Source organism: Macaca thibetana, chromosome 2 (assembly GCF_024542745.1).
Source record: "Macaca thibetana thibetana isolate TM-01 chromosome 2, ASM2454274v1, whole genome shotgun sequence".
NCBI lineage: Eukaryota > Metazoa > Chordata > Mammalia > Primates > Cercopithecidae > Macaca > Macaca thibetana.
This window is the reverse complement of record NC_065579.1, coordinates 88,609,377-88,632,580: the sequence shown is the minus strand read 5'-3', so window position 1 is coordinate 88,632,580 and position 23,204 is coordinate 88,609,377. Positions and strand designations below refer to the sequence as shown.

The 23,204-nt window shown below is 44.8% G+C and overlaps 1 protein-coding gene and 2 long non-coding RNA genes across 3 annotated transcripts in view; 1 reads left to right on the top strand and 2 right to left on the bottom strand.

Moving 5' to 3' along the window:
- The window catches only part of LOC126947565 (uncharacterized), a 38,636-nt gene extending 33,689 nt beyond the window's left edge, over nt 1-4,947 (bottom strand). The window contains exons 1-2 of the long non-coding RNA XR_007723127.1: nt 4,807-4,947; nt 2,257-2,392 (exon numbers count right to left, since the gene is read on the bottom strand). This is a non-coding gene — a long non-coding RNA (uncharacterized LOC126947565). The remainder of the gene's footprint in view (nt 1-2,256; nt 2,393-4,806) is intronic.
- A 382-nt stretch (nt 4,948-5,329) lies between these two features.
- MAGEF1 (MAGE family member F1) lies at nt 5,330-6,496 on the top strand. The gene has a single exon (XM_050781382.1). It carries the CDS (start codon nt 5,330-5,332, stop codon nt 5,969-5,971), a length of 642 nt encoding a protein of 213 aa, XP_050637339.1. The 3' UTR covers nt 5,972-6,496.
- A 5,767-nt stretch (nt 6,497-12,263) lies between these two features.
- LOC126948441 (uncharacterized) overlaps nt 12,264-23,204 on the bottom strand; it is a 37,031-nt gene continuing 26,090 nt past the window's right edge. Inside the window, exon 2 of the long non-coding RNA XR_007723452.1 lies at nt 12,264-12,513. This is a non-coding gene — a long non-coding RNA (uncharacterized LOC126948441). The remainder of the gene's footprint in view (nt 12,514-23,204) is intronic.

Here is a 23,204-nt window from a genome sequence, read left to right as displayed (position 1 = left end):
GGGGCTCCGGAGAGGCCGCTCTAATCCAAGCGGACCGGCGGCCAGCAGAGGGGAAACGGCTCTGTTCAGCCGCTCAAAGACCCCGCATCCTGCACATTCTGATCACGGCCTGCAAATGGCGTGAGGTGGGCCTCGGAGGTGGGGGTTGGGGCCCCCGCCCTTGCCTGGCCTCTTGGGGATTGAGATGGGCTGTTGGCAGCCCCTTGGCAACAGCCATTCAGACCAGGGCCCTGGCTCCTGGCCAGGCTCTCGCCCGCCCCTTGCACTGGGCCTCATTGTGTCCAGGTGGCAAATGCCTTCTCGCCAACTCTCCTTCAAGGTTTAGAGAGGGGGTGGGACAGTGGAAGAGGGAGAAGGGGAAGAATGAGTAGGGGGCCTTCTGCCCCCTGCCATTCCCCCTCCCCCGCAGGCCAGGGTCTGCTCCTCCTCTGGGTTTGGTGTTATATTACAGACACTGGTGAGTCACTGGCAGCCAAACACAGAAGTACTGTTGCTTACACAATTACTCTTCAAACAGTAACAAACAATTTTCATTACCCAAGTCAGATCGAATCATCTGCCTGGCCATCCTGCCTCAATCCCAGCCCCACAGAGGGACCCAAAGCCTCACACTCTGCCCATTCTGCTCTGACAAAACCAGCCTTCAATTTGTCCCAGCCTAGGGATAGGGACAAAGCTCTTCCTCTGATCCCTGCTTGAAGCCGGATCAGCTGCACGGCTATCAAGACTGTCAGGAGAAATAGGGAAGACACAAGCACCTATGCAGCCTGGGGACCATCAGATCTGGGGTGACATGTTACTCAGCACCTATGTGAAGAAGGCATTCAAGAGTTTGGAGGACTCTATTGCCAAGTTTAGAAGGAATCCAACAAGATAACCCTGGCTCCGTACCAAAGTATTCACTGGCCTCAAATAGAGTGTCAGTACTTGACATTTCTTTATTTAATCTTTTTTGGCCAGACAGTTTTTTCAACGAGGAATGTGTAAGCTATTCCGAAATGTCTGTATAAGAGGCCAGTCACCCTCATTACTGGGATTTTTCCACCACGTCTCTTTTAGAAAAGGGTCTGTAATATTTTATATTTATTTCTTAACGGTGGAGCATTTTAAACGCATATTTACATTTATAATCTTGATTGAACTTCAAAATAACTCTGTGAGGATGGGCAAAACAAGGGTTGTCAGGGCCTAAAGATGAGGAAAAGGTGGCTCAGAGAGGTTCAGCAGCCTGTGCAAGGTCGCAGAATGGGCGAGTACTGACGTGCTTCAGCACTTTGTACCAGGACACCTCCTCCGCATCTCCACAGCGTGCTGGCATTCCAGGACAGCTCAGCCGCAAATCTACTTTTCCAGTGGAACATCCTTCTCCCTTCCACGTATGAAACTGTACGAAGCACTGTGAGCTTTTGAAGACTCTAGTCTAGGCTAAGAAGGATCCTCTCTCAAGAAGATTCCAACCCAATAGTCATTGAAGTATATGTTTCATCATCTCCCAAACCAAAGACATATACCTTTTGTCCCTTTTAAAAGCTTAGGTAAGGAATGTGTTAAAAGTCTGCCTGTTGCCGGGCACGGTGGCTCACGCCCGGTAATCCCAGCACTTTGGGAGGCCGAGGAGGGCGGATCACGAGGTCAGGAGATCGAGACCATCCTGGCTAACACGGTGAAACCCCGTCTCTACTAAAAAACACACAAAAAACTAGCCGGGTGAGGTGGCGGGCGCCTGTAGTCCCAGCTACTCGGGAGGCTGAGGCAGGAGAAAGAGGTGAACCCTGGAGATGGAGCTTGCAGTGAGCTGAGATGGCGCCACTACACTCCAGCCTGGACGACAGAGCGAGACTGCATTTCAGAAAAAAGAAAAAAAAAAAAGTCTGCCTGTCCAGTTACATGGTGGACATAATGAAATGAGAAAAATGATTGTTTGCATCCCTTCCACTATAACATGGTAACATCTAGGGACTGGCAAGTGGTAAAGCAAAGTCCATTCACCTTTCTTACTCCTCACCACCTCCCATACCTAAAGGGCTGTTCATTTTTTAAAATCCTTTTTATTTCTATAAATTTTGAGGTATGATTCATATACTATGAAATGCATACCTGCCTGGGTGTGGTAGCTCATGCCTCTAATCCCAGCACTTTGGGAGGCTGAGGCAGGTGGATCACTTGAGGTCAGGAGTTTGAGACCAGCCTGGCCAACATGGTGAAACCCCATGTCTACTAAAAATACAAAAATTAACCAGGTGTGGTGGCACATACCTGTAATCCCAGCTACTCTGGAGGCTGAGGCAAGAGAATCACTTGAACCTGGAAGGTGGAGGTTGGAGTGGCAGGGACTGCAGTGAGCTGAGATTGTACCGCTGCACTACTCCAGCCTGGATAACAGAGTGAGATCCTGTTTCAAAAAAAGAAAAGAAATGCATAGCTATTAAGTGTACAGTCTGACAAGTTTTGACAAATGTGTACCTACATCCAAATCAAGACACAGAACATTGCCATCACCTCCGAAAGTTCCTGGATACCCCTTTCCAGTCAACACCACCCCAAGCCTCCACTGTCCTAATTTCTATCACCGTAGATTAGTTTATCCTGCCTTGAACATCAAATGGATGGAATCATATTATATGTATAATCTTTTGTATCTTTCTTCTGTCACTCAACATATCTGCCGGACTCATTCACATGGTGTCAGTAATTTGTTCCTTCTTATGAGCAATATTGTCATTCATTCAGTTCTTAAAATCCAGCCCTATTACCACAGGTTTGTCCCTCAAAATTCTTTTCATTTAATGTATCTTCTGCATGCTCCTTTCCATGCATATATCTCCTGCATATCTTCCTGGCAATCCTTGTAGTGAGGAAAATATGCAAGTGGACTATTTTATCTCTAGCCCTGTCCTTTTAGGTATGGGTGGCTCGCTCTACCTTCAGGAAAAACAGATAACCAGGCAGTCTTGCTTCAGAGTTTACAAATCTGGGTTTTCATTTCTTATCTAGCACTTAACAGATGGGTGGTTTGGGGCAGGTGATTTAACCTCTCTGTGACTGTTTTCCCATTTGTAAATGTGGATAATAATACCTTCTTAATAGGGATTTGTGAGGACTAAATTATATTGTACATAAAATGTTTGGCACAATGAAAACTAATAACAGCCTTGAGCTGGGCTATAATAAACATCTTCTCCTGCTTCATTCACATACTTTCAGTTTTTGTAAGTCATATGATACAAATGGGTATATATTTTCAAAAGTTTTTAAAAGGAAGATTTCATATTTAGATTTAGAAAAGTCTGTCAGATATTTACTTAAAATAAGTAACTGTTATTTCCCAGGGAAAAAAAGTAAAGCATTCTGTCATTTATTCATTGCCAATTATATATCGAGTATTGACTATGAGAAGCTCTTCAAAAGAGTTAAAGACATAGCCCTAGCTTTTAGGATGTTTGGTTTGGGAAGAGTAATAAGATAAGCACAACACATTATAGTACAAAGTATAGTAAATGATAATAATAATTAACATCCACAAATGTAGTGGTTAAGAGCACGGTCTCTGGAGTCATACTATATGGGCTCACGTCCCAGCTGTGTGATGTTGGGCAAGTTACTTAACCTCCTTGTGTGTAACCTCACCTGGAAAATGGGGCTAATAATACCACTTACCTAGCAGGGCTACAGTATCGGAAAAAAGTGGCCCAGAGTGTTTGAGCATCCTGTGCAAGGTCACAGAATGGGTGAGTACTGATCTGGTTCTGTGCTTTGTCCCAGGACACCTCCTCCGCATCTCCACAGAGTGCTAGGCATTCCAGGACAGTTCATCTTGCAATTCTAATATTGTATATTGCATATAAAAATATGCAATAATTAACAGCTAACATTTATTGAATATCAATATGTACCAAGCACTGTGTTAAATGCTTATGTGCGTTACTTCACATAATCTCCACAATGCTGTTACTACTATTATACTCATTTTACTGATAAGGCAACAGAAGGGCAGAAGTTTAGGTAACTTGCCCAAGATTATACAGCTAGTAAGTAGCAAACTGTGCCACAGAAAAGACACAATCATCTATAAAATGGGGATGATGGTATTAGTACCTACATTAGTGAGAATCCGATGAATTAATATTTGAAAAATGCTTAGAATGGAGCTTGGCACCTAATAGGCCTATATATGTGGTTGTTAACAAATTGCTAAGGTGATTCAGAGATGACAATAAATAACTTCTATGCATGGTGACTAACGAAGGTTTGGGAAGGTGATGTTTAAACTGGGCCCTGAATGGTGGACAGGATTTGGAGAAATGGAGGTAACAAAGAAGGCATTTCAGACAGGGAAAGGAGGGAGGGAGGGAGGGACTTCCTCAGTATATCTTATCATTTTCCTCTGATCCCCATGGAATCTGCTGTCCTTACTCCCTTACCATAATGACCCATTGAATAATATTTATTGAGTTCCTCTCTGTGTCAGGCACTGCTCTAGGCACTGAAGATACACCCCAGTGAATAGGCCAGGTCCCAATTCCTAGTTTGCACTATAATAATCCTCCAAACTGGATTCTAGCTTTTAGCCGGCCGAACTCCAATCCATCTTCCACAATACCACCAGAACATGAAGACACAGATCTGGTCTGGACACTCACTTGCTTAAATCCCGCTGCAGTATTTTCTCTTTATGTCCAGAATAAATTTCAATCTCCCTAGCATCCCTTACTAATTGTCTCGCACAGTCTTACCTCCCAGCCTTCACCGTGCACTCTGCACTAGAGCCACGGTAAAGCACTGAAAATCCGAGATACACACACTTACAAATAGGCACTTGCAGAAAGAACGTGAGTGGCACTCCATCCCTATTTCATCCCTTGTACACTGAAACTTCCCCAGTCTGCATGCCTTGGATGGGAGAGTCCTGGTTACATTTCCCCGCCCCCGAGTTTTCGAGCCTAAAATCCGGCACAGGGTGCACCCACGTCCCACCCTCCAGGGCACTTCCACTTATAGCAGCCCGGGCACACGCCCCCACCCAGAAGGGGCCGGAAAAGGAGGGGCTTCGCGCGGCGCTAGGGTCGCCATCCTGGCTGAGGTGGCCGGAAGCGGCCCCTCGCGCGGGCGCGGACTGAGGCTGCGCGCCGCAGGTCCCGGCTGCTGGCGGCGTTGCGGCAGCAGGTTTGACTCCCGTGCGGTGCGGCCCAGCAGCTACAAAGTTCCTTCTGCCATTGCTCCTCGTACTCCCGCCGCCCCAGCCGCTGTCCAGCCTCTCCCCCGGGGCTTGCACGGCGGCTTCCACACCCCTCGGCCCGTGCACGCGCTGTGCACCTGCCTGCCCGAAAACATGTTGCAGACACCAGAGAGCAGGGGGCTCCCGGTCCCGCAGGTGAAGGCTCTGTTCCCGGACATCATCGCAAGGGCCGCAGAGCATCTGCGGTATGTCTTTGGTTTTGAGCTGAAACAGTTTGACCGCAAGCACCACACTTACATCCTGATCAACAAACTAAAACCTCTTGAGGAGGAAGAGGAGGAGGAGGATCTGGGAGGAGATGGCCCCAGGTTGGGTCTGTTAATGATGATCCTGGGCCTTATCTATATGAGAGGTAATAGGGCCAGGGAAGCCCAAGTCTGGGAGATGCTGCATCGGTTGGGGATGCAACCCTCAAAGTATCATTTCCTCTTTGGGTATCCGAAGAGGCTTATTATGGAAGATTTTGTGCAGCAGCGATACCTCAGTTACAGGCGGGTGCCTCACACCAGTCCACCGGAATATGAATTCTCTTGGGGTCCCCGAAGCAACCTGGAAATCAGCAAGATGAAAGTCCTGGGGTTCGTGGCCAAGCTGCATAAGAAGGAACCCCAGCACTGGCCAGTGCAGTACCGTGAGGCCCTAGCAGACGAGGCCGACAGGGCCAGAGCCAAGGCCAGAGCTGAAGCCAGTATGAGGGCCAGGGCCAGTGCTAGGGCCGGCATCCACCTCTGGTGAGGGTTGGTGAAAAGTTGGCCAGTGGGGTCCCCGTGGGGATGAGCTACTGTCCTGAGTCATAAGTAGTATAGGTGGGGCGAGGGTCTTATTTCTGTAGAAATAGTGTGACTTTAAGGATTTAGATTTTGTATCTTATGTTTTGTTACATTTAATAATACTGTTAAAATGCTGTTTGTAAATGAGATTGTTCTACTTTTTCCTGTAGGATTTTGTTGTAGAGTTTTGCTGGTTTTGTAAAATGGCTTGAAGAACTTTGTATTTATACTGTGATTTTGAACATATTATGGAGCATTGGAAGGAAGGCTGTACTTTAATGGTTTGAAGGAACTCAGCAGTATGATGATCTGGTTCCAGGAGAAAAAATAGCTGATTGGTGTCTAGCCTCCCAATACTTTTGTCTGTTGTATATAAAAGAAAGACTGGCATGTACCTCCATTTGCTTAGCTATTTGAGTATCTATAGAAAAATTAAAATGTAATGAATTAGTATACCCTGGTACATTTAATAAATTAAACATTTGTGGAGTATCTTGTTTTTTGTGATGCACTGTGTGGGCACTTGGGGTTAGAATACTAAACAAGATAAAGGTCCTGCTTTTTTTCAGAGTTGGAGAGTAAGTAAATAAATGAGAAATTAACAGTGCAGTAAGTTGAAGACTACAAAGGGATATTTAACCCAGCTGGGGTGATTGAGTGAGGTTTGTTGTAATCTCAGCACTTTGGGAGGCTGAGGCGGGCTGATCACCTGAGGTCAAGAGTTCAAGACCAGCCTGGCCACCCTGGTCAGTAGTAGAAACCTTGTTTCTACTAAAATTACAAAAATTAGCCAGGCGTGGTGGTGCACGCTTGTAATCCCAGCTACTTGGGAGGCCAAGGCACGAGAATCCCTTGAATCTAGGAGGTGGAGGTTGCAGTGAGCCGAGATCACGACACAGCACTCCAGCCTGGGCGATAGAGCAAGACCCTTTCTCAGAAAAAAATAAAAAATAAAAATACTGATTTCAGATTACAGCTACTCCTCAGTAACATGAGCAGTACTTGATACATGGCAGATCTGGAAAATACTCTACCTTCACCAGTGTCCTCTTTCCAGACCAGATTGTTAACAGTGCACAAAGATGGTGATTGTTAAAATTTTGACCCTTTCTGTCTCCTTTTCAACTTCTACAGGGTTCCCTCTTCTACCAAAGCCCTCAGAGATCAAATAAGGTAATACTTCTGGAATATTATGTAGTGTGAACGAAGGGTACATAAATCTACTACTACCAAGAATTTCCACTTCAAGATTTCTCCTCTGGCACCAGGAAGCCCAGTTCTCCCTTCCATGTTTCTACCTACTGCTTTCCACCTGCCACCTCCCATTTGGAGGAGACTTGTAAGGCATCCCTCCCCTTCATATTATCCGTGGAGAGTCATCCGTAAGCAGCTCTGGCTTCTTCAATGCCCACCACCTTCTGTGAGGATAAATCCCATAGAAAACGTACTTAGAATAATAGGTAATTTAGAGAAGTGATTCCCAAACGAGAGGGTGGGGGGCAGGGCGGGCAGATCGTGAAACTGTTCCCCTGCAACTGCCATAAACAGAAGAGCTGCTTTCTTTTCTCTTGTCAGTTTTTTCTTCCATTTGTGTCCAAGTAACATCTCTGAGGATGTTAAGGTTGGCATGGAATACAAACTACTTTGGAACATAGGGATCCACCAAATCAGATTGGGACAAAAGCTACCAGCTTATGGGCAAAAAAGTTGGTAATGGTTAAAAATACAACTTCTGAATAGTTTATAATTCATTAAATGTAAATATTGAGTGCACACTCGGTGCTAACAACATTGATGGGTACCAGAACTATTAAAATGAGAAGACTTGGCTGGGCGTGGTGGCTCACGCGTGTAATCCCAGCACTTTGGGAGGCTGAGGTGGGTGGATCACGAGGTCAGGAGTTCGAGACCAGCCTGGCCAGCATAGTGAAACCCTGTCTCTATTAAAAATACAAAAATTAGCTGGGTGTGGTGGCACACGCCTGTAATCCCAGCTACTCAGGAGGCTGAAGCAGGAGAATCTCTTGAACCCAGGAGGTGGAGGTTGCAGTGAGCCGATATCGTGCCACTGCACTCCAGCCTGGGCAACAGAGCAAGACCTCCATCTCAAAAAAAAAAAAAAAAGAAGACTGGCTTTGCCCTCTAGGAGCAATAATGATAGTTTCGCACATTTGTATTTTCTCACAGGGATGAGAGGTCAGATTACTGGGTGATTTGCCTAAGGCCTTTTGGTTGGTAAAATGCAGTACCAAGACTATAACCCGAGTCTGTTGCCCCAAAATCCAGTGTGTTTCATTCTAGTACATTGTTCCCCATTCCTAGCCTTCAATTTTGGTCATCACAACTCCAAAAAACAAGTGAGGTGTGTGTAATTATCTCCAGTCACCACTGCAGTTGTTACGGGAGTGAGATAGAGTAGAAATTCTCCCTGTCTTACCAATGACAGAGGTGGCTTTGCTCAAGGTCAAACATGTAGTGGTGCATGGTAAAGACAGGACTAACGGGACCATTGACTAAATTATCTACTAAAGGCCAAAGGCATTCTTTTTCTCCTTTTCACAAGCACATTGCAAATATCTCTATTTGACAGACACTAATGATAGTAGTTTTACCAATTATTTTTTTAATACCTAAGATGAGCCAGCTTTTTATGCTTTACATGTTTTAATGATTTTTTTTTTTTTTTTTTTTGAGATGGAGTCTCGCTCAGTCGCCCAGGCTAGAGTACAATGGCGCGATCTCGGCTCACTGCAAGCTCTGCCTCCCGGATTCCCTCCATTCTCCTGCCTCAGCCTCCTGCCACACCCGGCTAATTTTTTGCATTTTTAGTAGAGACGGGGTTTCACTGTGTTAGCCAGGATGGTCTCGATCTCCTGACCTCATGATCTGCTTGCCTCGGCCTCCCAAAGTGTTGGGATTACAGGCGTGAGCCACCGCGCCTGGCCTAGTGATTTTTATAACTGTCTTAGAAGATATCATCTGTTCCATTTGCATGAGGCAAACAGACTCAGATGCTATAAGGGTCTCACAGATAGACCATGACAGAACAAGGATTGGAGATGAAATCTGAGTCAAGAGGTCGCACTTTTCACTATTGTACATTTCCTTCTTGAGATTCCTTCCAGACTTGGGTCATTTGTCTCCTGAATCATCTTCTTTCTTCAGACACCACTGTCTCTCTGGAGATGCAAACAAGGGCTGTGTAGCCAAGGTAATTATGAGAAGTCGCTGGCCAGCAGGTAAAAATGAGGATAAAATACAGTTGGGGCATTATCTTTGAATGTTGGTCCCAGCTCTACCTACTCTTCCCAGTGTTCTCAGAGTGCTGGCTACAAGTAGAATGTATTTTTGCTCAAACTTAGCGTATTTTGCCCTTACAAACTGTGTTTCCTCAGTCTTCAGTCTGCCCTCTCCACTAAACTTCAAATTCATCTTTCATGCCATGGAATAATCAAATAGCATTTGTGGATCTGCAAATATGATTCCCAGCACTGTTTTCAAATAATACAAAATGCTGGCAGAACTGGTACCCTTGCCTCAGGATGAAAGACCTCCATTGCAGATGTCCTTATCAGCTTCCCAGAAGTGCTAATAGTGTGGTCTCTGGGCCCATATGTGGAGCAGACATTGGCCATGTTAAGGGCAAGACACAGATTCTTCTCTTGCTTATGGCCACTCACATGAGGGAGAAGGAAGGCCTAGATCCCCCCTCCTGCCCCCTTCAGACACACACAGAACTAGATCTTCCTGGGTGAAACACTGTGTGTGTGGGGCAGGGAAGATTTGGTTGAGGGAGTGTTGGCAGATGGATTACTCCAAATCATATTTATTATAGTACAACTAGGAAGCAAAGCCAGTGAAGGAAATTCCCTCGAAAACTATGAATCAGAGACTGATTTGAGTAATAATAAAACTCTGGTCTCTCGCACAGCCGGCTCTGCATGAATTACTCTTTCTCTATTGTAATTCCCCTGTCTGATGAATTGGCTGTCTAGGCAGTGGCAATGTGAACCCTTTCAGCAGTTACAAATTTGGGGGCTCATCCGGGATTCATCGCTGGAGGGGGGCCAGTGAACCATGGACAGGTAGCCCCACTCCAATGATGGATCCAGAAGCCAGCCCATGCAGTCACCTAGTTCTCTTGAACTGGGGGCTAACTCCAGTACTCTGTACTGGCAGGGTGCTGCCAACCCAATGTGCATGGATTTAATTACAATGGAGAAATAGTCCCAGGGAGACATCCCTTAACTGTAGCCCTATCACAGGGTGTCTATTGTATCCCCAGTGTGGGATGTCTGGTGAGTATCCTAGGTGCTGCCAACACCTTCTTCCTTCTCCTGACTGGTTCTGTAGCCCTATGGTGGGGTGTCTGTAGCTCCATTGCAGGGTGTATGTTTGGCTCCTGGGCGGGTCTTGGTTGGCTCTTTCTAATCAGTAGGAAGAGTCCTGGTTTGAGAGACTTCTCTTCAATCAGGAAGATTTCGAGGAGGTTTCTCAGAGAATAGGAGAATAGTTTGGAAGGGACACTCTTGGAGTTCTAGGTTAGGGATCTGATTTGGAAGGCCATCTGTCCATCTCATTTTTGTGTGTGTTTGTATATGTAGAAAGCATCTCAGAGGGGTTGCTAATGAAAGTCCAGCAGGCCTAACTCAGAGAACCCTCCTTATTTGTCTGGTCACATTCAATGAGCTCTAAAGAAGGCTCAACAGGCCTCTCGGGGTAACTGTCTGGTCTTCCCCTTGCTCAGAGACCCCATTGTGAATTACCGTTCAGAGGTCATCCATCCCCACCTGGAGTGGGTCAAAGACAACAGGGACCAATGGAAAAATTTTGACCTTTGCTAGGCTGATATTGGGTGCTGCACGAAGTGACTAATGTCTGTTTTGTTATGTGTATTTTGCTGGGATGGAAAATGTTAATTCGGTTCCCCATGTAGCCCATTGGGCAGCATCTTGCAAACTGAGAATCTTGTCTTTGGTTCCATAAAGCAGGAAAGGGTGATTTTCTCTTGTAAGTGACTTAAACCCCACAGCTATAGCACAAGCAAGCAGGGTCACCAGAAGCTGCTTCATTCTTCTGGAAGCTGCAGAGAAAGGGAACCCAGAAACCTGGTATCCCAACAAAAAGGGTAAGAAATTCTTACCAGCCAAGTTTCTTGTCTCTTTCTCTTTGTCTGGATAAACAGTGAACTATTTGTCTCCTCTGCAAGGGTTTGATTAATAGAAAAAAGGACTTGTGAGACTAGTCTTAGGCTGTAGCACATCTGGTGTACTTTGTGCAAAGAATTTGTCTTTCTGTGTTCTGTAATGGAGAGAGGGCTGCCACAGGATAGAATGTGGGTTTAGGACACCTATAAGCCTGCTTTTCAAGTCAGCTTGGCAGGCTGGTCAGTTACACATTTTGCTACGGGTCCCTGAAACGAATACTCTATGAAATTTCTCTGTCTTGTTTTGTGTCCTTAAGAGCTTAACCTTGTAACCATGTGTGGATACTTTTTTCGTTTCCACCAGCCAGAGCACAGGAATTTTGGGGTTCATGTCATAGTCCTAAAAGTTTTCCCTGAACAGTTAAAAGCCTTACAAGCTTGAAATTGGCTTCTCTATGCTCCTTCTGGGAAAAGCAACAGAAGCTTCTCAATGCTGTATAGCTCAGTAGCTAAGCCTTTATCTTTTGACAGTGGTGGCCTGGGTTCAATTATTGGCTTCTGGAGTGATTCCTTTCTGGTTTGTTATTTGTGTAACTTTGCCATTTACTGAGATTTTTTTCTTTTATAAATAGCTTCTGATTTCCTGTCTTGAATTTTCCTTTCTCTGAACTACCTTGTGGAGATTCTAAATCTTGTTAAAAAAAAAAAAAAAAAAAAAAAAAGAAAAAAAAAAAAAAAGAAAAGAAAGAAACTCCTTACCATGTCTTCGAAGCACCTAGGAGGTTACCTTTGGTAAAGTTCAGAAGCTAGAAATATTGGCCACTTGTCATGGCTAACGTTGGGTACTAAGAGTTTTGAAAGGATTTCTTTTTTAAAGAGACCATCCTGGCTAACACGGTGAAACCCCGTCTCTACTAAAAAACACAAAAAAAAAACTAGCCGGGCGTGGTGGCGGCGCCTGTAGTCCCAGCTACTCGGGAGGCTGAGGCAGGAGAATGGCGGGAACCCGGGAGGCGGAGCTTGCAGTGAGCTGAGATCCGGCCACCTCACTCCAGCCTGGGCGGCAGAGCAAGACTCTGTCTCAAAAAAAAAAATAAATAAATAAAAAAAATAAAGAGCACTATGGTTAAAAGTCAGCTTAATTAAAAGTGGATAAACAAGCTCTAAATGTATTTAAAAGGCCTTTATGTGTTTCTCTTCTTGGAACTTGTTTTTCTGGAAAAATTTTTTCTTCTCAGTCGGCTGAAATATTTTTCTTCATTTGTTTTGTCTTGCCACTCTTAATGCACACATGAGAGGCCCTCAGATAACTTCTGGTAGCCTGGGACTCCTTGGGAAAAACAGAGGAGGCACCACAGACCCTGTTTTGGGAAAAACAAAAGCAAAAACAAAACCTCTGTTTTCCTCATGAAACACCAGGAGTTAAAAATGGATGGCTCCCTCTCAAAACCAAAGGCTCTGGTCTGTTCTGCACTGTGTTGTCGACGGTTTTGAGTTTTGGGGGTACCAGAAATTACTTCTCACTATGAGAGAGCTTTGGTGTGTAATAACTAGGTAGGAAGTATACTTTAAGGGATGGCTAATAGCAGTTATGGAGGGATACTTGACTCTGCACGCTTGGATCAGAGAAGCATGTTCGTGGACACCTGGAAGAGAAGGGAACATCCCCAGCCCCTACAATGGAGATGAGACTCCCATGAGGGATGGGCTGATTGCAAAATGGGCTGATTGGCTTTAGGCTGCCTTGCAAAATGAAATGCAGGGTGGAAGCACTGCACTGTCTTCTCCCATAGTATTTCCCTCCCTTTGAGAGTTCAGGAACCAGTATAAAATGGCACCCTTAATTTTGGGGATCTGTCTTTGCCTTCAGCTGCTTATTTGCTGCTTATTTGGCCCTGGAAACGCATGCTTTCCTGGCCCTCTTCCTCCACAGGCTCCACCCTGAAGCCAGTCATCCAGTTAAGAAACTGGCAAATGAAAAATCTTACAAGTGCTGAATCTTCTGTCTGTTTGTGTATTTATATGTGTTGTATGTTTATATATAAAAGAGCTCTGATTAATTGGCTTAGAAAAATAAGCACTTAAATATTTTGTCAGAAAAACAGAAACTTTAATGTCTTCGTTCACGTGACTTTAGTATTCTTTTGGAAATAAAGACAGTTTTAAAGATTATTGGTAAAATAGAATGTCTCAAAAATGTAGACGCTTGGTCTAAATTAAGGTCAGATATCAGATTTGCTAGATACTTTAAGGTCAAACTATTTCTTTGACTTTTGAAAATTATTCGATTTACCTACTTTGGAGCATTAGATTATAGATAAGGCCTGTGGACATATGGAGAGCCATGGTCACTAACTATACTAAAAGGATTCAGACCTTATCTTCATTTCTGTCTGATGTCCTAGGCTCTACCCCGGTACATAATTAAAATTGCTTACTTATCAGGGTTTTCACTAAAAATTAAAGTTGCTATGAGTTAACATTGTAACATGTAGTTGAGACCACTAGAGAAATGGTTTTATATACAAGGTGTGTAGGGAATGTGTTTTTGGTAAAAGATTATAAGAAGGCATGGAAATATGGCTTTTGTTAAAGGGAATGTAGTTTTGTCTAGTTCAGAGGGTTTTATTTTATTTATTTACTTTTGAGGTAGAGTCTCGTTGTTGCCCACGCTGGGCACGATCTCAGCTCACTGCAACCTCCACCTCCCAGGTTCAAGCAATTCTCCTGTCTCAGCCTCCCCAGTATCTGGGACTATAAGCGCATGCCACCACACCTGGGTAATGTTTTTGTATTTTTAGTAGAGATGGGATTTCACCATATTGGTCAGGCTGGTCTCAAACTACTGACCTCAGGTGATCCGCCCGCCTTGGCCTCCCGAACTGCTGGAATTAGAGGCATGAGCCACTGAGCCCAGCCCAGAGGGTTTTAAAGATTGTCTTAACCTAAAAGAGTAATGGAACAAAACAGAAGGTTTAAGCAAAGTGAAAAAGGCTTGAAAAGTGTTGATCTTGTAAAAATTCTGTGGGTATAAACAAGTTGGCTAAGATTTAAAAGAAATTGTTTAGCTTTTTTCCGTAGGTTAAAACATTAAAATCATACTGATGTGGGGCCAGAATCTGGACCCATTTGTCGGAATAACAGGGTTTTCTTAGAAAATTGATCTGCTGTTTGATGGAAAATTGTAAAGAGTTCTAAAAAGTTGATGAAAATCTTACCTTATGGTCAAACTAATTAAAACTGGATAGAAATATAAAATAGTATTTAAAAAACTAACTTTAACATTAAAGATGCACTAATGCAAACATGAAATTTGGTTTTCTCTTTTGAAGATGATTTTTATGTAATGTTAAAAGATAATGAAAGGGTTTTGTTTTCTCCTTTGGGTTAATGGCAGAGGAAAAAGGAGAGAGAGAAGAGACAAATTCAGTTGGCCTCATGCTATCTTCGTTGGGTCTCGTTGGAAAGCTAAGTCTCTTCTATCAGAGTAAAGGTTTTTCTTTTTAAAAAATTTTTTTGGAGTTATCATTTTGGCCAAATGAATGACTTTATGGTGATCTGGGAGTCTATTTTGTGATATCCAGTGTTTTAAACATTTGATATTTGACAAACTTTCCAAAATCAAATTATAAATTATGTCTCTTTCTAACCTAATATTTTAGACATTAGGTCCTCTAAAGTCCAGAATTGACATTTGGCTTATTTGTTACAAAAATCATACAGGAAGCATTGTCCAATATGAAATGGTGTTTGGCTTTCTTTGGTCTATGTTTGTGTTAATGTGTTATTGGTATGTGTTCTGAAATTATGTCAAATTCCTATAATTCTAATATGACTTAGTATATGTTATCAGTAATAATTATAATTATTATGTTAACAGGCTGTATGCTGCAGAGGTAACAAATTTCCTTGTCAATCATGTCTTTAACTGTCGCTGCCCTAAAATGTTTTTGTCATTCACAGATAATTGTTGTCTTGTTTTGGTCCTCTTTAAAAGATGGTTTTATAATCAGCTATAAAATTTAACAGGTGCTCTTACATTTAGGATTCTGATTAATAACTCTGGAGATTGTGACATTAGAATAGAGGAAAAACTTTCAAATAGAAGAGTGAATGGTCTTTGGTTCACTTTGGACTGTGTTTGTGTAAATATGTTATTAGTATGTATTCCAAAATTATGGGAAACTTCTATAATGTTGATATAATTTAGTGCACATTATTAATAATTATAATTATCATATAAAATTGTATGCCACAAGTGGCCAGGTGTTGTGGCTCATGCCTGTAATCCCAGCACTTGTGAGGCTGAGGCAGGTGGATCACCTGAGGTTGGGAGTTCGAGACCAGCCTGACCAACGCCAATATGGAGAAACCCCATCTCTACTAAAAATACAAAATTAGCCGGGCCTGGTGGTGCATACCTGTAATCCCAACTACTCAGGAGGCTGAGGCAGGAGAATCACCTGACCCCAGGAGGTGGAGGTTGCAGTGAGCCAAGATCGTGCCATTGCACTCCAGCCTGGGCAACAAGAGCAAGACTCTGTCTCAAAAAAAAAAAAAAAAAAAAATTGTGCTGAGCATGGTAGCTCATGCCTATAATCTCAGCACTTTGGAAGGCCAAGGCGGGCATATCACGAGGTTAGGAGATCAAGACCATCCTGGCTAACGTGATGAAACCCCGTCTCTAATAAAAATACAAAAAAATTAGCCAGGCATGGTGGCTGGCGCCTGTAGTCCCAGCTACTTGGGAGGCTGAGGCAGGAGAATGGCGTGAACCTGGGAGGCAGAGCTTGCAGTGAGCCAAGATTGTGCCACTGCGCTCCAGTCTGGGCAACAGAGTGAGACTCCATCTCAAAAAAAAAATTGTAAGCCACAAGTAACCAAAATTCCTAGTCAATTGTGGCTTTAATAGTGGCTGTAGACTTTTGTCATCCACAGACATTTTGTCTTGCTTTGGTCCTTTTCAAAACGAAGTTTATAATCAAATATAGGACTCTTAAGTGCAGGTCTCAGATAACTTTGCTAACTTTAAAAATCATGCTATTGGAATAGAGGAAAAAACCAAACTTCCAGGACTCTCATGGAGAGCTAATGTGTTAAACATTGCTAAACTTTTTGTTTTCAGAGTCAGGAGAACTCATTTCTTTAGAGCTATTTGCAACTTTTAACAAGTGAGTAAAATATACTCCTGTGAACAAAATTTGGAGCATATTTGCTCCTCTCTACCTGATTTCTCCAGAATTTGGAAACTATTTGTGAACATTCTCAATTTATGGCAGTAGAGCTAATTGCATAAGTGCAATAAGAATCTGTTTTCTTTTGTAATAGGACACAATTGGAGAAATTGGTTATTTTACCAAGGCTTTGACTGGAATGGATACTTTAAAGAATCAAAGTTGACTTATAGAGCCAATTAAAGCCTGTTGGGGCATTTGGCCTCATACCTTGTCCACACAGAGTCCCTGTACAAAATTCCTGATCTGTGGTAAGTAAAGAATGTCACTTTCTAACAGGCCCAGGAACCCCAAGTTATCTTGGGACCTCAAGAGGAGAGGAAGTTGCCCAACTCATAGGTATTTGAGGGTACAAACCCATGGCTGGGCTTGGCTTCTGAAAAGTCTTATCTGAGATTCTACATGGAACAGAGTTCTATCAAAGCCGATTTAAAAAGCCTAAGTGAAAAATAATGATTCTTGCTGTACATTATGCAAATGATCGGTAACACTAAGGTTTATTTTATAAACAAATCAGTTCTATCATGATTTGTTTTTAATAAAAATGGGGACTGGAGAGAGAAAAATTATGCTTCAAAAGAAAAACTATAGTACATTGTTGTTAGCTGTTCTTGAGGTTTTTTTCCTGCAGTTTAGACTAAATTCTTAATTCTTTGTGGGTTAGAAGTCCCCAAACTAATGCTTTCAAATCTTTGCTTTTAAAATTGTGAATTGTACTCCTCATCCTAGGACTTGTTATTTACCTTATACTAGGCTGTTTCAGTTAAACCCTGTAGTAAAACTATAGATGAGAGTGCCAATGTTTTTGCCACAAAAGCCCACCCAGGCCTGCATGAGTCGCTCAGAGAGTTGCAAAGCAGTTCCACACTTCTCACCTTGGGGTTCACTCCCATTCCCACTACGTCCCGTTAGCAAGAAGAAGCCAGCGCAATTGACAGCCTTTTCCATCTTCACATCCTATTCCTTAAGATGAAGGTGTTGTAAAACTCAAAGGGAGGGATCGAAACTGCCTTTGCAAAATTATGACTGAGATAGTGAAAGAGATCTGACTTAACTGACTCCATCTTGCTTCTAACCTCCAAGCTGTCCTTGTTCATTCCTGGGCATAGGCTGAACTAACTTTGGGAGAAACTTAGTTTATGGTTTAAACAAAGATGGTAACAGCCCTTTCCCAAAGCAGACCTCCTTCCTGCCTGGGGACTAGATTGCCTTTGTAGGACTAACATTAGCCATTAGAAGCCATTAGCCATTTCTGACCATTAGAACTTATGGTTTAGGAGTCCTGCAGCTGGAGGCTACAAGATTCTGACCCTCCCTAAACTGCTCCTAAGATCAGTGCTTGAGATATTTTGCAGACCCTGCACTTGATGGATCAGCTGGCACCATCTAGATCAATAAATTGGCTCATCTGATCTTGTGGCCCCCACCCAGGAACTGACCCAGCAACCAGCTCCGACTCCCTATGATTTCATCTCTAACCAATCAGCACTCCTGGCTCACTGGCTTTCCCCACCCACCAAGTTGTCCTTAAAAAATCTGCTCCCCAGGCTGGACACGGTGGCCCATGCCTGTAATCCCAGCACTTTGGGAGGCTGAGGTGGGCGGATCACAAGGTCAAAAGATCGAGATCATCCTGGCCAACATGGTGAAATCCCGTCTCTACTAAAAATACAAAAATTAGCTGGGCGTGGTGCTGCGCGCCTGTAATCCCAGCTACTCGGGAGGCTGAGGCAGGAGAACCGCTTGAACCCAGGAGGCGGAGGTTTCAGTGAGCCAGGATTATGCCACTGGACTCCAGGCTGGCAACAGAGCAAGACTCCATCTCAAAAAAAAAAACAAAAACAAAATCTGCTCCCTGAATGCTCGGGAACACTGATTTGAGTAATAATAAAACTCCAGTCTCCTGCAAAAAATAAATAAATAAATAAACAACTCTGAATCATGTCTTGGACAAGAGGACATTCTCTCGGTTCAGGCACACACTCTGCAGGGATCATGACACTCACCAAAGTCAGGACTTCTGACCCATTGGAACTCAGAGAGCCAGTGTTTGGAAACAGGCTCAAGTTGATTACAGACCCATATCCAGTAGGCACATAGTGCTCCAGAAGTCGCAGCTCATTTGTGGTCCCTGCAAATCCAGCCTCAATTCATAGCCTCAATCACAGTTTCCACTTGAGGTAATTATGCTTTATGCCTTGGTCATGGTGGCAATTGATACTTGTGCAAATTATTCCACAAATTGTGCAGCCCAGCAGAGAGGACAGTTACCTCCCAGCAGAGACTGTACTGACTAAGGAGGTTAGCTATTCTGAAAAGTGTCCCAATCAAGGCCTTTTCAAAGTCCACTATGTGACCTTGATCAGGGAAATTCAGTCTAAGGACTGAAGATCCAGGAAAGAGGTTAGTGGATTATTGGAGTAGGGGTCAGATGCAGTCCACATGCCACAAACCATCCTACCAGCTGGTTTCAGACCAGCTGGTTTCAGACTACTGAGTTCCCAAGTCAGCCATGACCAATAGCAGTAGCAGCCAGCATTTATTAAGCTTTGTATACCAGGCATAGTGCTAAGCGTGATAAGCACATTATCTCATGCGTCTGCATGACAGCCCTATGAGGCAGGTTCCACATTTGCTAGCATTAAGATACTCTAAGGAAACCATGAGGAAGGAATAATTTCTTACATTCTTTCAATGCACAAGTTAAATGACTTGGACAAGCTCATGACATAAGTAGTGAGTGGCACATCCAGAACTTCAACCTAAATCACCTGGGATGTTGCTGGCATTCTACCCTCAGAGGGTACTTAGGGAGCAGCCAGCTCCCATTACAGCAGTGGGGCTGTGGAGGGAGGAAAGAAGACCTCTGGCAGTGTTCATGTGTACCACAGCCTAGAGCACCCAAACTGGAGGGCGGAGGCAATGATGAGGGACCGGGGCAAGTTGGCTTCTCTGATTGTAGGGACCTTATTTGGGAGAGAAGCCCATTTTTAAGGGATGATGCCTCTGAGACATCTCCCAGACCTGCTGCAGTAGCCCTGTGGACCATGTGCTGGGGCAATCAGTGCAGAGGAAACAGCAACCTCAGCCTAAGAAAGCTTTGGGAGGGCTGCTGTGTATCGAGCATGGTGAGGGACAGCCACATACCCAAGCCATAAAGATAGAGGAGGACCAGGGGCAGCGGCTCACTCCTGTCATCCCAGCACTTTTGGGAGGCCAAGGCAGAAGGACTGTTTGAGGCCCAGACTTCAACACCAGTGTGGGCAACCTTATGAGACCCTGTCTCTACACAAAATTTAAAAATTAGGGGTTCTAGCATGCGCCTGTATTCCCAGCTACTCTGGAGGCCTGGGTGGGAGGATCTTTTGAGCCCAGGAGTTTGAGGTTGCAGTGAGCTGTGATTGCACCACTGCACTCCAGCCTAGGCAACAGAGAGAAAGACCCTGTCTCAAAAATTAAAAAAAAAAAAGAAAGAAAAAGGAAGCCTCCTGAAATGAAAAGCTCCCAGAGATGACACTCACTCCATTCCCGCTTGCCCATTTGCCATGGATGACAGTGCAGCATCAGCAGAGTTATCTGACCTTTCTGAGCTCTTTAAAATGGAGATAATGTACCAACTCCTCAAAACACTGAAGACTGGGAAGTTACTAACCACCTACCACAGGGTCTGGAATGTGGTAACTATAAATATTGATTGAGCATCTTATAAATGCCAGGCACACACATGGTAGTGCGATTACAGTAGAGAACCCAACATAGACAAAAACCTTGCCCTCATAGAGCCTACATCCTAAGGATATAGATGACGACACATGTCATAAGGAGAAATGAAGCCGGCAAGGGGGAAAGAGTGCTGGGAGGGTGTACAGTTTTAAATAGCTTGGTCAGTTTTAAATAGCTTGGACCCAATAGAAGGGTCCTTTCCCTTCCAGCTTGGGAAAGCCTCACTGAGAAGTGATGTTGGAGTCACAAATGAAAGCCATAAGCAGGGGCCCAGAAGCTGTCTGGGGGGACTTGGAGGATGGGAGCTGGCGGAGTTAACAGCAAGTATGAAGGCGCAGGCTGGGAGCAGGCCAGGCATGTTCTGAGAAATAGCTCCAGCAAGCAGAGTAAGTGGCGGGTGGGGTCGGAAGAAGGAGAGATGTTCTTGATTGTGAAAGAGCTGGCAGAGCTGGCACATGTACCTGCAACAAGAAATAGATGCTGATCTGCCCTGACTGCGTGTCAAGCCCTGCACCTGGGAGGTACTGTCGGTGTGGCTGCAGGCAGCGGGAAGGGGAAGGAAAGATAGAGTATCTTCTTTATTCATAGCTTTTGTTTTTCTAAGTGCAAATACTTACGGTGGAAATATCGGAAGGTTTCATAAAAATACAAAGAAGGAAAGGAATTCTCTACAATACTGGCACCCAGAGGCAACCACAGTTAACAGTATAGTATGGCTTTCTATCTTTAGTAATGTTGTTTTCATTTGCCCAGGGTATAAATGACTTATTGCTACTTTACCAGTGAGTTACAATGACACTGAGCCTACCTTGTAGTGGATGTCTCACATGATGTCACAAACCCATCTGTCCACTGCAGTCATAACTAGGGCTCGTGGAGGCCCAGGAAAGGACCCTCTGCTGGGAACGTGCCTTGAGGGGTCCCCAGCGTTCACGGCTGCCGCTTCCTCTAATGCCAATGGAGTTCTGCAGAGATACCGGGTTCCCTCCAAACTGGATACAATGTCCCTTTCTGCAGTCTGTGCCAACATAGGTCACCTAGGTCCCAAAGCAACAGTGCCAGGGCCCTTCAGCCTCCTCAGGAAGGCTGTCTGTCTCTGCTTTCTCTCTCTTGCAGCAACTCTCCCAAATTCAGCTGAAAATAGCAGCCCCCATTGGGACAAGTCTAGGTTCCCTCCGTCCATCATTTCTGTCCTCAAATCTCAGGGTAAAAAAGAAGGGAAGGCAGACCAGGTTCCCAAGGCGGGGCCATCTCCGTCGCTGAACCAGAACAGTTAACATCTGTATTTAGGCTGACAGTAACTATACAGTTTTAGGTTTGTGTTGATTTTCCCAAAACAAAGCAAAAGTCTGCCCCAGGGGTGAATTAAATTCTCTACCTCTAGCAAACTGCTAGCAGTTTTGCTCCCTTCCCCCAACCTTTTTTTTTTTTTGAGACAGAATTTCCAGGCTGGAGTGCAATGGCGCAATCTTGGCTTATTGCAACCTCTGCCTCCTGGGTTCAAGAAATTCTCATGCCTTATCCTCCCAAGTAGCTGAGATTACAGTGGCACACCACCACGCCTGGCTAGTTTTGTATTTCTAGAGACAGGGTTTCACCATGTTGACCAGGCTGCTCTCAAACTCCTGACTTCAAGAGATCCTCTCACTTTGGCCTCCCAAAGGGCTGGGATTACAGGCATGAGCCGCTGCACCTAGCCCCTTCCCCCAACTTTTCTTTTTTTTTTTTTTTTTTTTTTTTTGAGATGGAGTCTCACTCTGTCACCCGGGCTGGAGTGCAGTGGTCGGATCTCAACTCACTGCAAGCTCTGCCTCCCGGGTTTATGCCATTCTCCTGCCTCAGCCTCCTGAGTAGCTGGGACTACAGGCGCCCGCCACCTCACCTGGCTAGATTTTTGTATTTTTTAGTAGAGATGGGGTTTCACCGTGTTAGCCAGGATGGTCTCGATCTCCTGACCTCGTGATCCGCCCATCTCGGCCTCCCACAGTGCTGGGATTACAGGCTTGAGCCGCCGCGCCCGGCGCCCCCAACTTTTCTAGCCTTCTCCTCACCCCATTTTTAAAACCTTAGGGTGCAGCTTAGCCAGGGATGTTACCTAGTGTTAAAGATGGTGAAAATGTAGCGGAAACGTTAGAATGGGAAAAAGGATTCCTGGCGAGGGAAACAACTCCCCCCAGAAGCGGAAGGGTAGCAGGAGTGTGCACTGTGTCCCGGGAACAACGAGGGGACTGATCATGCTGGAGCCAAAAGTCTGGAGGAGAGGATAGGGTGCTGTGGATGGAGAGAGCCCCTGGGGGAAGTGGTGGAGGGAGGGAGGGAGAGCAGTGAGCTCATGGTGCTGCTTGAGGAAGATGGACTGGCTGGTTGTGAAGGGGGAGGCTGGAGGCAAGGAGGCCAAGTGGGAGGCCTCGGCAATGGTCCAGATGACAGCTTGACCAGAGCAATGGTGGCAGCAGGAATGGGGGTGGGAAAGGATTGGCTGGGGAAATAACCTGAAATGATTTGATAACGGATGAACTGTGGGAAATGAAACAGAGGGAGATGTAAGATATGACTCAGTGTTTCCAGCTGAAGCACCTGGAAACGTAGCAGAGTCATTCGTCAGAACAGCTGGATGCCCAGGGAGATCTGGTTTGGGGGCAGGAAAGTGGATATGGCTTCAGGCACACTGAGCCTCAGTTGCTGAGTTGGACAGCCAATGGACACTTAGAAATGGGGCAGAGGAGGGACACTGAGGCTAAGAGTAGACACTCTGAGTCACCTTCTTAGAGGACATAGCCAAAACCATGGGCTTTCTCCTTGGGAGACAGTCTAGAGCAAGGAGAACGGGAACCAGACTCACCTCTCTTCTCACTCTGCGGGAGGAAGCAAGAATGGTGGGCGTCCTAAGCGGATCATTCAACAATACAGTTCTGCTCCCACAGTTCCCTGTCGAGGGCTGGTCCTGGGTCTACCTTCTAGATCCACTTTTACAAATGACCTGGGGGATACTGGGAGGGTCTCAGCAGGGAGCAGCATGGCCAAGATGTCATAGAACTGGGAAAGAAAAGCTGCAAGTTGGTGTAGGTGGGTGTCCCCAAGGGGTGGCTGAGGAT

Excerpts from the sequence above, each read along its gene's own strand:
- MAGEF1 (XM_050781382.1), top strand. The coding sequence starts at position 5,330 with ATGTTGCAGACACCAGAGAGCAGGGGGCTCCCGGTCCCGCAGGTGAAG.